Here is a 13,918-nt window from a genome sequence, read left to right on the forward strand (position 1 = left end):
GTATCTCGGACATCAATCCGGCACACGATCGACGAACGGGGACGGGCCATCTAGTTAGTTCGGTGTCTCCTTCCCCGTGCCTTGCGGGAGAAGACACAATCTTGACCATCGATGATTAACTCCAGACACGTGTAGGGCTGCTGTTCAGCTGATGAATGATTTCGGGTTCGATGGAATATCCTCATGACACCAGGAGCTGAGAATGCGACCAAGTAGAGCATGAAGTGCCCCGCAAGCTGGTGCAGTGGCGCCGGGCGAGCATGAAGGACGGAAATAGTGCACGTGCCTGATAGGTTTGCCTTGGTACGGTTGACCATCTGGGCCAGGTCAAATTCAGAAGTCGCCTCACAACTTCGAGGCTGCCTTAGGTTCGATCCTCGGCGTTGACAGCTTTCGGCCAATCCCGAAACAGTCTCTGAAGGTTGAATACATCTATCAATATTATGTACGTAGCGCGGCACTGAATTTTACAGTCAGTAGTGACTGTTCGATAATCAATATCGCTGTAGTAAAAGGGAGAAGAGGAAGAGGCACGGGACCACTACTCCGAGAGGATGCGAATCCCCAGCCCACATATTTCGGGGAGCGACGGGCGGAAAGACTTATCGGTACCGTTTAGTGCACATTAGTACTAACCGTATCCTTTAATGCTTCACAACCGTTTACACCTCGGGCTGCACAGTCCACCTGCCGATACTGATATCCCGCTGTGGCTGCTTAATGTAGCTCCCCGCCTGTGTTCTTCTCTTGGAGGTCACTAGCCCTAGCACGGGTACTCCAGTATCTCTTTATAGAACGCCCCAATATTATACTACAAAAGCCTAGTGCGCGACATACCCATACACAAGACTGCAGCTGACCGTTTGTTTGGTGGAGCGGAGCTTCAAATATCGGCAACTCCCGTCGTATGTTCTCAGCAACAAATCTCTTACGACAAGCATAGGCTCATATCGTGTAGAGATTTTGCGTCACACTTCTTCAGGAGCGTCCGGATGAAGTCTTGTCAAGACGTAGTACATTTTTACTGTAGCCCCCTCAGTATCCCTCGTCCGCTGAGTGGATTGCGACAATTCAAACTCCGCCCAATATCCCCATCCACCCCACCGGGGATCGAACACAGCAGTCGCAATGTGAGTCAGTGACTTTTAAATTTGACCTGACCCAGATGGTCAACCGTACTTGGGCGACTAAGAACCTATGCTCTTTAGCAGCTGAAATATTGGATCCACCTGGGCGACAGATGTTCTAGAGTATACAGGTGCCACAAGACTGAGTCAATCGACGATTGTGAGGGTAGTCCAGGGCTAAGTGCGGACTAGGCGCCCCCTTGGGAAGTGCCTTGTAGGGAAATCGGAGGACATGGTCCCTTCAGCTGCCAATGCCAAGAAGAGACGCCTTCGACTCTTGTTCCGACTGGTTCTTAGGAGCGTAAATTCGAGCGCAACCGATAGAGCTAAATAGATAACGCGCCGCAATTCGACTGCAGCCTGAGTTGGGCATACGCGAGACCCTCCGCAAGTCAGATCGTTGGGCATGCCGCTTAGATCCTGCTATGAGCTGCCGTACCGTACGGGACTCGTTGTGACCGGAGGGTATCCCAACAAGTTTGGCGTCCGATAACGAAGGCACACATGTTCTATATATCGTCTCGCGGGCCGCCACAGCTTCCTGCCAATTAGTATCTAGGCAGTAGAGATGAGGTCGTCGGGTGGTGCCCCACCTCGAGTCATGAGGTTCACCTAAGTCCTGCGCAGTAATATCCAAGTAGCATTCCATAAAATGCAACGTTAATCATCAACGCGACCTCGGAGGACCGATCTTAGTAGGATAATCTAACCACAGCCGTGCCGGTGCTTCTGAATAGCCCCTATTCCCTATGCAGCGACGACGGTGGCCGTAGGGAACAAACCTCTCGGAAAACTTGTCAACTTTGGTGGTGGCAACAAACTGACGGTCGCCTTGTCCTAAACATATCCCTGTCTTGTTCGGTTCCTTGTGCTGGACGCAAATAAAGCACCGCCGCATCTGCCATGGATTCACGGTACGAGCCGGTAGAGCTTCAAGCAGGACCTGCAAGTGCTGGTTACTCGAATAGTCGTAGCGTCCGATCCCGACGAGAGTCCATGTCGGCGCTCTCGGAAGACTCAAATCATTCCAATGCCCCGCTCAGCGGCGACGGTCCGGGCATTACACGCTACCCTCCAGCGCCAAATGACTCTAGTAGGCATGTCCATGTTATGCCCGACCCCGTGCGCGGAGGTGGCGCATACGATCCTGAAAACGGGAGAGGGGAGACTAGACCAGGTCACAAGCCTGCGTATAGCCGCAGTGGAAGCTGGGATGTGCTTGCAGGCATTCGGAAGTTTGAGCATGACTACTCGGAGTTTGACTCGCGAAATGCAAGCCAGAGTCACTTGGCCTTCGCTGAAGGAGACATCCCGAAGAACAAGGTGCGTGCTAGAAACCTTCAGCTTGCGACTATGTCTTAACCATTACCGCCAAGTTTTCTCGACTCTACAACTACCTCTTGAACGTCTCAATCGTCACGAGATGGGCCATCTTCATCCTCCCAGTCATGGCTCTGGTGTGGATCCCGGGTATCTTGGGTCTCACCACCTTTCCCCATGCCGAGGTGGGTATAGATGTTATGTACTCGTGCGCTCCAAGCTGACCTGCCACAGATTTGGGGCGTGCGCTTGGTTTTCTGGAGCATCTGGCTGAGCATTGTTTGGGGAGGTATAGCGAAATGTCCATGCATCACAATCTACGGCTAATTCGCTTGCTTATCTTAGGATGGTGGGCTGCTTTAGCCACAGCGTGCGTCGTTCTTCAGCGTGCCATCTGTTTCGCTCATCTCAGCCTGCAACAGCCGTGTTCTCCCCCGAATAGCTCGTGCTACTGTTGGAATTGTAGCAGTTGGCAGCCGCCGATACATTGACTGGCTGGATGTTTTGCATAGGTTCGTGTAATACTCTCCCTGTCACCCAATCGTACATCTGACTAAGAATCTCATCCCAGATACGTGGCTCTATTCGCATGGACGTTGGCTATTTGGATCACTTTTAATTCGATCATAAATAACAACGACGGCGACGGGAGCGACAGGGAGAGATCTGTAATTTCTTTCATCGCGAAACTGTTATTCGCCATCTACATATGTGCCGCGGTCTTGGCGTTTGAGAAGTTCTCGATCCAGTGGATAGCGGGCAAGTTCCACGAAAGGTCATATGCAGGTATGTGGTTCGGTTCTCACCTCACTCTGGGGTATTCATTTCTTCCGCTTCCAGAGCGTATCGCCGACCAGAAATTTGCTATCAAGGTCTTGACGATTTTGTACCGCCATTCAGCCGACATCCCTGGCCGTTCAGATACTCTGCGAGACGGTCCACTAGATAAACGTGCTACCATCAACCCGAGAAGATTTTTCAAGCGAGCACTACGAGGGGTGAGATATGCTGCAACCACCACTACAACCGCCCTGGGGAACGTTGCGTCCGAAATGGCTGGGAGGTTTGTTTGTAGTAGAGCCGTATCGTTCAATTTGCTGACGTTGTCTCTCGTCTGCTCAACAGCTCCGTATTGCAACCCAATTCTCCGGAAGCGAAGGTGAAGACTGCTCTTGAATCGGCAAACAAGTCACGCCTGGTACGTCGCAGAGGCATCGTTTGACGTCAGTCCCACAATCGAACCCCTCATTTATAGCTTGCTCGAAGATTATTCTACTCATTTGTGAAGCCCGGCCACGACTACCTTGAAGTACAAGACATTGCACGCTTTTTCCCAACCCCTGAAGACGCGGATGCCGCGTTTGCCTTGTTCGACAAGGATGGCAATGGGGATGCATCTCGCGACGAGGTGGAACTCGCTTGCATGTCAGTTACTGACTCTTATCGATTTCTTCTGTTTCTCATTATAATTGCAGGGACTACCACCGAGAGCAACTGTCTATAGAGCATTCAATGAGAGACCTCGACAGTGCTGTGGGACGTTTGGACAACATCTTCATGAGTTTGTATGTCGTCGTAGCCGCTCTCATCGTTGCGGTCGCATTGGTGAGGTTTCATTTTGCTCAAGGGGATTCTGAGTATCTGCTAACTTCACCGATAGGACACGCAACTTACTACCCTCGTGACGGGCGCTGGAACCCTGATTCTTGGTGCGTAGGCCATATTGTCGTGTACCACATAGTGATTGACAGGCTTGATAGGTTTGAGTTGGCTGATTGGCAGCAGCGCCCAGGAAGTTTTGACCAGCATAATCTTCCTGTTTATCAAGCATCCATTCGACGTGGGTGACCGCGTGGATATCGACAAAGCCAGTTATACAGTTAAGGAGATCCGATTGCTCACGACGGTGTTTGCGGACGGCAAAGGCTGTCAAGTGCTGGCTCCCAATACCATTCTTAACGGGAAGGTCAGACAGGACAGTGGACGAGAGACCCGTGTCTGACATATCACGTACAGTTCATTTTAAATATCCGCCGAAGCGGCCAAGTGAGTGATAAGCAACTATATCGCCGAAACATATATCTGACTAGATTATAGATGTCCGAGACCTTCGAGTTTGACGTTGATTATTCAACGACTTTCGAGCAACTCGAGCAGTTGCGAGATAAAATGTTAACTTTCGTCAAAGAAGAGCGGAGAGACTACCAGCCGGTCTTTGATGTCACGGTAGCCGGTGAGGAGCATCTGTGCAAGTAACGAAAGCATGGGTTCAAGGGTTGCTTCGCAGATATTGGGGATCAAGAGAAGATGACTTGCCAGGCTGACATCAAGTATAAGAGCAACTGGCAGCAAGGTGCTGTCAAAGGTGCGTCTCTTTAGTTACATAGCCTCACACACTTTCCATTCTCATGCTCTTTGCTATGGATGTAGCCCGGAGACGCAACAAGTGGATCTGTGCTCTCAAGACCGCCTTGGCTGATTGTCACATCTACGGGCCTAAGGGAAACCCTGATGCCATCCCAGCACCTTCGAGAATTACGCTTGTACCTTGGGACAAGGTGGAACGTGATGATGAGGCAAAGCTCGCGACCCAACAGCCCGACGATAAAGAAGCTGGACCTGAGATGCCTAAGGGCGGATGGAATTTGACGGATAAGAACGCAGAGCTTGGTAAGGATCCACCTCTACATCTGCTTTACAGTCTCTCACCTTCCGGTTGCTTTCGCAGCGGGTGACTCGGAGGACGTTTGGGGCGAAGGAGATGAAGTAAGGACCTTGTTGCAATTTGTACTACAGACCCAATTGACCTCAATGCCCAATAGGTACACATGACAAATCCTCGCCGCGGAGTCTCGACGAAGAGCACTTCGACGGTCAGATCTCAACCGCCGGCTGCGCCTCCCAACTTCCCCTTACCCCCTCCGCCAATGCCTGTAGCAACGCCTCCGGAGGAGAGGGACGCAACTACTCCGCGCGCGCAGGAGTTCACACGACAACCGTAACTGTCTGCAGGCAGATAGAATCTTTGTGGATGTTGCTTTGATTGACCTGCTGTGATCTAACTTGGACTTGTAAAAATAGCAGCATCTTCACTAGGCGGACGTTTCGCAGCCACATCATCACTATTTACACTCACTATTAACACATCGAATATCAAAGCATACATCTCGGCAGTAAGGTGAGCATGATAGCAGAACGAAGTAGGAATAGTTATACATTCCAACCACTGGCTTGCTGCGTTGGGCTGCCCCAGCCCCTGGCGGCAGGGCTTCCACTGCTAGCTCCCCACCCACCGGCAGCGGGACTGCCGCTGTTCCCCCATCCACCACTGCCAGCGGGACTCGCACCCGTCCCCCAGGCACCTGCAGCGGCTGGGCTGCCACCCCAGGTACTAGTGGCGCCGCCTGTCGTACCGTTTGGACTGCCCCATGTACCCCCGCCCGGAGCACCCCAGCCGTTGGTCGCAGCTGGAGGCTGGGGCATGGTTGGGTCACCCGCGCCTGGAAGTGCTCTGACCCCGTTCAGCTCCGGCTCCTGCTCGTTCTTCAACTGCATTATCAAATTCGCCAATTTCCGCTGTAGCTCGTGCAAACCCTGTACGTGATGAAGGGAAGTGGTGATTTGATCAGTATCAAGACGTGATCCGTTACATGTTGATAAATTCAAGGGACTCCGCGCAGTGGCAGGAGGCTGACGGATGCTTACTTACCTTCATCACGACTTCCTGCGGACCTAAACTGCCATCTGTCTCCACCTCGAAATAGAACCGTTGGGGTTTCGCATTGAAGTCGAACGGCTCGTCATCTCTCGGAGGCTCCTCTTCCCGAGCATTGTCTGATAGAGGCCACTCAGCACGGGGATCTGTTTCATACCAGTACGTAGTATGCCGGAGTTTGTTATGCGGATCATATTCGAAGGCAACAGCAGAACAGGGAGACCATTTTGCGTGCTCTTTGGCTAAACCCTAGGGTCAAGGAAAGGAGACGTTTTATTGCGTATGAAATGAAGGGATTGGATATACTGACACGTTTGGCAAGGCACCTGACTTTAAGCTCTTGTCCTTTACGGATTTTTGCAATGAGAACTGGAGGGAGAGATGGATCATCTAAAGATTGCAGGAACAGTAGCGACAACGAAGTCAGTCGTGGTTATCGGGAACGTTCCGAGACAGTCTATAGCAACACTCACTCTTGCCTACGGGATGTCCAAAGTTATCCACACGTTTTGTCAGCTCTTCACCTTCGGCTCCAGACTCCTGCTGTGGATTGAAAACGGAGGGATCATATTGCAGGTGGTTGCTCGTGATGTCGAGGGTTCGACTGTCATGACATGCAACATTCAGACTGAGTGGTATCGCGCAGTATTCACATGCGGTGTCGCATGTGCATTCCTGGTTGGACGTCAGCCTTGCGATGTTCAGATTCCCGAGAGAATGTGTGACATACCCGCGTCTCCCGTATTGCCTCGTCGCAGTTCGCGCTTACCAGGGGAATCATTCCCAGCCGATGTGCAATGAACTCATCCGGTAACACCGTAGTGTTCGATACCACTTCTACCGTGTCGATCGCTGCAGTGTCCAGGCAAGATTCGGTTCTGCTGGTCGCGACGCATACAGCCACAGACTCACGAACCTACTGTCGGCAGGTCGGCCATCATAACCCGTCTTAGGGAGTTTGCGAACCTGAAACAAGGTGGAAAAGATTAGGTACGGGGTATGGGAGCCAGTCCATTTAACCACGCACGCAAGGTCGACATTCTCGAGAACGAAGTTCACTCGGTCCTTCTTAAGTTCGCGGATGTGCACCGAGGGCTCTAGCTCTGCATTCGCTTGCATTTTGTACGAGACAGTGGAGAAAGAGAGGTAAGGATCGTGGAGGACGGGGACAAGATGGTAGCCATTGTGAGTTTCGGTCGTAAGCAGTGCTAACCTCCTTGTGACATGATCGTAACAGAGCGTGACATAGATTTGTGGCATTCACATACAACGCGCTTTCTTATATGGCCCCCGCACACGGATTCTCTAACTCGAAACATAGGGAAATGATATGCCATGGCATCTTTGACATTCTACGAGGTGAACTGCGTGAGAGTAATCGACTAAAGAACCATAAGAGCGAGAGATACATAATAACGATAATGAACAGAATAAGAACAGAGGAATGGGAAACGCGTCATGAGGAAAGAAGGCAGTATACAGAGACGACGGGACACGAGTAAAAGAAGTTGATCAATTAGCGGTTAACGATAAAGGCTAGGAGTGGAAGACCTCATAGCAAATGAAAGAGAGGAATGGGAAACGCGTCATGGGGAAAGCAATCAGGTGGCACTGGACAAAATCAGAGACCAAATGAGCAATCAGAGATTGCACAATACAGGTCGGGGGTTGAAGACTTCATGATCACCTGCGGCGGTGTCGCTGGATGGCTGCTGTTGTGTCGGAGGAATGACAGTTGAGGGCTGAGTGGCGGTGTTGAGCTTGGTGTAGTCTTTTGCGCATATGTTTGACCAATCTGTAGTAGACCCGTCGCTCTTCTTCCTAGGACCTCTCCGCGCGGGAGTAGCAGAAACGATTCCCCACATTTTGTTGAGTTGCTTCTGCGTGTACCGCTTATCGCAGTATACGCACGCGCAGTCGGGCTTGTTGGTGAATGTTTTAGTCGGAGAGCCGAGGGCAAGCCATCGCGCATGCAGGCAGAACTCTTCGGGCGAGCGGAACTTATGTGGACCACCTACAGGGACGGTGAGTGACGAAGGAACTCCAAGTGTGAAGATGACTTACCAAAGAGATACGCGTCCGTTCTAGGTATGTCTTTGTCGCCCTTCTTGTGCGTGTAAAGCCTGTAGTTTTCGGGCAAACTTTGTAGCAGGCAGTTATCACGCCTGCCACGCCCTGATGACACGAAACGCGTCAGGGGTTTGCCCATAGAACAATACGAATCACTTACATCCATCCTTCTCCAAAACCTCCTTAGCAAGGAACCTCCCAATCACTTTCCTCCAATGCTTCTCGATCTTCTCGTTTGCCTCCTCCAAGTAATTCACTTCCCCGTCTTCGTCTACTACCCTGAAAGTCTTCTGCTTCGGCGGCAATCGCGACGGGTCGCCATCGCTGTTTCGGAGGACGACTTCAGTGAGATTGGAGAAGCGATCCTCGACAATGCGATAGTAAGGCGACTTGGTCAACTTGCCCTCATCTTGAGGACGCGAGGAGTGGCGTGGGCGCGTTCGGTTATTGGAATTTGACGCATAGGATGATGGCGGCATATCTGTGGGTTAATGAGGTCAGCGTGGGAAAAACGCGCTAGTGGCGGTTCAGTACCTTTTATAAACAAGAATACTGATGTCGCGGGCCCTGTACAGTTTCCCTTTGGAACTTGGAACTTTCACGATTGTGCAAGTTGCAGTTCTGAGGAACAATTCTGTGTTCGCAGGCACTACAGCGCTCGTTGCAAAGGGCTCGAGGATTCTCGTGTATTCTCGTATCGATTTCGACGTCTGGTATGTACAACACAGGATCGTATGGAACCCGGGGCTGGGGAGTTCGGCAGGATTTACGTGACAGACGACCTCACCGAGGAAAGTCGTCCGAAACAGAGACAAGGTGCGCTGAGTCAAGGCTCGCAGCAACCTGATGTCCGGCGAGGCAGGATACACTGGGCTCGAGGGCTCCAGGTGCAAATGGTCGGGAAAACCCAAATGACTTCTCCGACTGGCTTAACTAGCGGGTACGCAAGCTCGACGACACAGATGTATCGGAGACTTGAACGCTACCGGGTTCGAGGGTGATCGAAACCCGATGCAGTAGGTGGTATGAAGAGGATTTAAGATACGATAAACTTTGGGTAAACAAAAACACGGCCTGATTGAAGACTATCCTGTGCCAACACTGGCCGACCGTGTTGCGCAGGTGGTAGTGGGGGCGAAAGAGAGTAAATCCTAAATAAGGCGATGCCTCGTTATATACCCGTGGACCAGCGGTATTTGAAATGTATGACTCAGCACAATAGAAAGGTTCCCACGGGCAGGTCCCGATACCTATGGGGTCATCTAGGACCCCCGATAATCGGTATAAATGCCTGATCAGGTTCCGGACAAATTTTGGGACTTTAGAGCCCTCAATGGCTGATTTTTTTACAGACAAATCGGCCGATTCTGGAGAATAGGCCTGATTTTTTACCGGACATTTTGGTCAGACTTGGCCATTTCGACGCCATATTTACCCCGGCACCTGCCGGGGAAGCTAAATTTAGACGTACCCGCGCCACAGTTGCCTTTTAGAGCCACTTTTTCGCTGTGATGCCTGTTTCTTTCCGGACAAAAGGTCCAAAATCGGCGATATTCTTCCGGACAAAATGGGTCTACTTATGGGTCCTCGGGATCAGGCATTTATACCGATTATCGGGGGTCCTGGTCATCTTCGACTCTACAATATCTTGGGACGGCGTGTAATGTACCGGGCGCTGCTGTACGCTCGCAACGGTCTGTCAAGACGGGGATTCTCCATGGCCACCAAAGACGCTGCAACAAAAGCTGGTCCGGTGGAGACGTCTATTCGTGAGAAGGTGAGTGCTCGGCAGGAGTAATAACCCCAAGGGCAGAGGACGCTGAACACGGTTGTCCTCCTCACTTGGGTGATCATCTTTGTGCAGTTGACGACATTGCTACAACCCGCCGAGTTGACGATCACGAACGATTCGTGGCAGCATCGCCATCACGCCGCAATGCGTGCGCAGGGAGGTGGGAGTGGGGAAACACGTACGTCCGCTATCCGGGTTTTGAGATGTCCTGGCATCATGATTCCTCTCTGAGCTGGCGACGACCTAGATTTCTCAGTCCAGGTTGTGTCCGATGCATTTAGAGGGAAGGTACGTGCCAGGTCGACGTCCCCTACCGCGGAGTTGTCGTCGCGCTCACCTGTGTTATGTGATGTGCAGAACACCTTGCAACGCCATCGGATGATTCATTCGGCATTGTCGGACGAGTTCGCTCAGGGCCTTCACGCTCTTTCCCTGAAGACAAAGACACCCGAGGAAGCTCGATCTGCCTGAATAGGGACCGTTGGGTACGGATGCGACCCTTGATCCATGGCGTGTCATAGGATATTTCCGTGCGTGTCCTTAGTGTTCACTCCTTTGTCCGAAGCTGTCCGAGACATACGGCGTGTCTTGATAGGGCTGTACAGATGCTTCAGCCTTGGAAGTGCATATGATGATTTGCCACCCGGTAGTGGATCCGCAGTGCATCTGCAGACGGCTCAACTTGATTCTTCACCACTAACCGGATTAGCGCGCCCTCATATGTAGATTGTGCAGGTCATCGCTTTTTGATCTGCCTTCCAGGCGAATATAGACTCGCGACGCAGATCCCGCTCGGCTGGTCTTCTCAACACTTCTCTAATCGGTACCATCACGGACTGTATGAATATGTGTACCTCAAAATATGGGTATTTGCGCATGCGTACCGCTAAGTATCTCCGTTGCCGCGGATGTCACGCAATACCCTCATTTACGGACCTGTCAAGGATCAGCAGTGTGCCCAGGGGGTGCGCGTAGATCCACTGGTTAAGGGAGAACATTAGCTGATCATTTGCAATCGACTGCCGTTGGATCAATGAACGAGAACGTCTGCGGAAGGTGTAATGGCACGTTTCGGGACCGCAACTTGCGCACTTCCGACCTTCGGATTCGACGGACCTGCCAGAGCGGGAGTGTCGGGTACGTATGCTGTGTACGTCCACTTCAGAGTCCGACTTCTTCATCTGCGCTGTAACGACTGCCAACGATCCTGTGTCGGACGTGTCGGGGTGAACGGTCACGTGTAGGCTCAGCCCTGATGGGTCTGAGGTTGATGGCCATTGATGATCAAGGTGATCCACAGCCTCTCACCTGCATGTTCTATCAACGCCATATTGCGCTGTCGTCTACCCCCAGGGCGATGTTATCACATCTGAGACGGTCGCGGCGACTACAGATGTCACCGGCGACCGCGCTATGGACTCGTCTGCGCGGGATTGGCTCAACCCAGCCATCCAGGCTATTAGTTCCTTGGGGCCTGTACGTGCTATGACCATGGCTGATCATCCAGGCTAAGTCTCTCTTGGTATAAATTCCTGGATACCGGACTGCGTATATGGATATACATGGGTATATTCAACCTCTGCGGCTCGACGTCGTGGTTGCACAAGTTCCCATCTCGTCGTGGGATCCCATGATTGGCGTTTGCTATCGTTGATCATTGGAGCAACCATCTCGTCGGACTTCCTCCTGGAGAAGGCCACTGAGGATCTTTTCTCCGATTGTTTATATTCTTATATCGTCTTCGCGCTGGCCCTTGACCTCTTTGGGTCCCCGTTTCTCCAAAACTCCGAATACTCTACTTCGCCATGTCGCGGTCTAACTCCTCTGATAATGCCAATAAATCTGATCACAGAACGACCCTCCCCCCTATTAGGGATCTCTTTCGAGGTTGGAAAATGCGCTTTGCCAATCAGATTCTTGTGCTTACTGTTATATTAGACGAACTGTCTCGGTCTCCCCATCCACCATATCCAGGGGATCCTAATTATTCGCCTTCAACTTCTTTAGCCCGTCTCAGTCTGCATCCTTCAGATGAAGACCGCAGTCGGCCAGAGCCTCACGATCGTTATGTTTACGCCCATGCTTCAAGGCAAGTCAATTACCAGGTACGTGCAGTTTCAACCAACCAAAGGCTTCGTGCAGTTCACGACTTGCTAGTTAAACGAATATCCCCGCGGGTATGCTGGGCATTCCGCGCTGGGGTTATCATCTCTTCCTGCGCTTCCTCCGCTATCTTCAGCATCTACAGCAACTTCGCATTCTTTGCCTATGCCGCCAACACTCGTTTCGTCCTTTCCTCCACATAGACCATCGTCAATGAATCCGACGCCCGGTCGTGCCGCACACCTAGCCGACCATTACCGGTCGAAATCATTGTCGGAAGCTTCAGTTCGAGAAAGATCCTCTCAGAACCCACCTTATCCCGACAGAGCGTATCATGGTACACCCCCTAGGGCAGGTTCCACTCTAAATCCGGAAGTAGACTGGCATACCCGGCATGCTTCAGTCCCTCACGCTCAGCCGTTTGTGCAGGGCAGTTTCCCGTACGGCCGTAATCCATCCGGTACTCCGGGGAGTCAACTATTGGATCCGGCTGGGGGCGTGAGCGGCCGGGGCAGATCTGGCAGCGACACAGGCGTCGACAGATCTACGTCGGGCAAATATGAATGTCCGTATTGTCATAAGGGATTCAATAGACCGAGTAGCCTGAAGGTTCGTCGCAAGGTGCCAGCCACGTCTATAACCTGTGTCCACTGACGTCAATGGCATCTAGATCCACATCAATTCGCATACGGGTGAAAAGCGTGCGTTATGGTTCCGCAGACGTCGACGTCGTATTGATTATACGTCCTTCCAGCATTCATGTGTCCGTACGAAGGATGCGGGCGGACGTTTAGCGTCCTCAGCAATATGCGCCGACATGCGCGGGTGCACACTCAGCCGCCAATGTCGTTAAGGGAGAGCTCAAGTGATGATCCCGAAGGCAGCGACGGTGGCGGTTCTGTCTCTAGCTCGCCGCCTATGCCTTTGAGATCGTCATCTTCCTTGTCTGCCATGGGGCCTTCTGCTTCGTCTCGCACGTATTCGTATCCCGTTTCTGTGTCTCAAACGACAGGTCGCGCTCCTGCGGGCCACGACGTGCGCGGTCGTCGGCAAGGCTCTGGAAGTCGCAGTCGTAGTTCCTCTTCGGAAGAGGGCCAGGCGTAGGCACCCTTGGGTCTCTCCGCACCTCCTGTCGTCGTAGGCGGATCGCTTACCGGGCAAAGACCTCACATATTTATTTGCATCTCCTGAATCCCTGGGATCGGCTATCCGCTGTCGCTCTGCATTTGCTATCACGTATTTATTACTGCACACACTCACCATATATTGGACTAACGCATGCTGCATATTATTTATTCAAGGAGACCCCATCATCCACCTGTATCCTCATCATTTATTTATAACGTATCATTCATATCATTATTCACTGTCATTCTATGTAGACCGTCACTATTGCATCTCATGTAGAGTAGACGTACACTTGAGTACCATGTAGCCACTTCGTGTACTGTGCCCTTTGGGATTCGGCATAGAGACTATATAGCCTTGTGAGAGCCAGAGTCCGGGGGTTGAGGCCTCTGAGGCCTTGGTCTCCACGATGATGTTGGCGTCTGTCGAAGGACTAGTACACTTAGACTTCGATATGCCACACTAGAGCTGGGGCTGTCGCTGTCATTTTTGCTCATGCTATACGTATCCTCCGTTTTAACGCCAATACTACATGTTATGCGGCTGCCATCCTGTGCCATTTACAGGTGGCCTCACGTCCACTCAGGAGGTCAAGTGAGTAGACTTGTAAACGACGTATCCTCAATGTTCAAGAGCCAGTAGATAGGCGAGCAATCCTGTCCA

The 13,918-nt window shown here is 51.8% G+C and overlaps 5 protein-coding genes across 5 annotated transcripts; 3 read left to right on the forward strand and 2 right to left on the reverse strand.

Moving 5' to 3' along the window:
• Positions 1-2,237: 2,237 nt before the first annotated feature.
• Positions 2,238-5,744, forward strand: GLOTRDRAFT_74415 (uncharacterized protein; the record flags this gene model as incomplete). Its single annotated transcript, XM_007866431.1, has 18 exons — positions 2,238-2,450; positions 2,504-2,632; positions 2,682-2,736; positions 2,793-2,817; positions 2,870-2,959; positions 3,019-3,233; positions 3,288-3,510; positions 3,573-3,645; positions 3,703-3,872; positions 3,923-4,052; positions 4,108-4,156; positions 4,208-4,413; positions 4,464-4,493; positions 4,545-4,680; positions 4,735-4,812; positions 4,878-5,117; positions 5,176-5,213; positions 5,270-5,744. The coding sequence occupies 18 exons, from the start codon at positions 2,238-2,240 to the stop codon at positions 5,447-5,449; spliced, it is 2,280 nt and encodes a 759-aa protein (XP_007864622.1). The 3' UTR covers positions 5,450-5,744.
• A 349-nt stretch (positions 5,745-6,093) lies between these two features.
• Positions 6,094-7,281, reverse strand: GLOTRDRAFT_38504 (insert subdomain of RNA polymerase alpha subunit; the record flags this gene model as incomplete). Its single annotated transcript, XM_007865757.1, has 6 exons — positions 6,094-6,411; positions 6,473-6,552; positions 6,636-6,837; positions 6,893-7,014; positions 7,079-7,128; positions 7,190-7,281. The coding sequence occupies 6 exons, from the start codon at positions 7,279-7,281 to the stop codon at positions 6,094-6,096; spliced, it is 864 nt and encodes a 287-aa protein (XP_007863948.1).
• Positions 7,282-7,414: 133 nt separating this feature from the next.
• GLOTRDRAFT_110620 (uncharacterized protein) lies at positions 7,415-8,993 on the reverse strand. Its single transcript, XM_007866432.1, has 4 exons — positions 8,767-8,993; positions 8,393-8,713; positions 8,227-8,337; positions 7,415-8,176 (listed from the first exon to the last, which is right to left on the reverse strand). The coding sequence occupies exons 2-4, from the start codon at positions 8,709-8,711 to the stop codon at positions 7,803-7,805; spliced, it is 804 nt and encodes a 267-aa protein (XP_007864623.1). The 5' UTR covers positions 8,712-8,713; positions 8,767-8,993; the 3' UTR covers positions 7,415-7,802.
• Positions 8,994-9,949: 956 nt separating this feature from the next.
• Positions 9,950-10,495, forward strand: GLOTRDRAFT_37642 (bola-like protein; the record flags this gene model as incomplete). The annotated part of the gene is made up of 4 exons (XM_007865701.1): positions 9,950-10,009; positions 10,097-10,202; positions 10,272-10,312; positions 10,382-10,495. The coding sequence occupies 4 exons, from the start codon at positions 9,950-9,952 to the stop codon at positions 10,493-10,495; spliced, it is 321 nt and encodes a 106-aa protein (XP_007863892.1).
• Positions 10,496-11,829: 1,334 nt separating this feature from the next.
• On the forward strand, positions 11,830-13,231 carry GLOTRDRAFT_127898 (uncharacterized protein; the record flags this gene model as incomplete). The annotated part of the gene is made up of 5 exons (XM_007866433.1): positions 11,830-11,911; positions 11,963-12,129; positions 12,182-12,736; positions 12,798-12,828; positions 12,882-13,231. 5 exons carry the CDS (start codon positions 11,830-11,832, stop codon positions 13,229-13,231), a joined length of 1,185 nt encoding a protein of 394 aa, XP_007864624.1.
• Between the last annotated feature and the right edge of the window lie 687 nt (positions 13,232-13,918).

This window comes from Gloeophyllum trabeum, assembly GCF_000344685.1.
Source record: "Gloeophyllum trabeum ATCC 11539 unplaced genomic scaffold GLOTRscaffold_00004, whole genome shotgun sequence".
NCBI lineage: Eukaryota > Fungi > Basidiomycota > Agaricomycetes > Gloeophyllales > Gloeophyllaceae > Gloeophyllum > Gloeophyllum trabeum.

Coding starts and splice junctions, on each gene's coding strand:
- GLOTRDRAFT_110620 (XM_007866432.1), bottom strand. CDS start 8,711: ATGCCGCCATCATCCTATGCGTCAAATTCCAATAACCGAACGCGCCCA. Junction 8,338..8,392: donor GGTTTTGGAGAAGGATGGAT/GTAAGTGATTCG, acceptor TCGTGTCATCAG/GGCGTGGCAGGCGTGATAAC. Junction 8,177..8,226: donor AACGGACGCGTATCTCTTTG/GTAAGTCATCTT, acceptor CCGTCCCTGTAG/GTGGTCCACATAAGTTCCGC.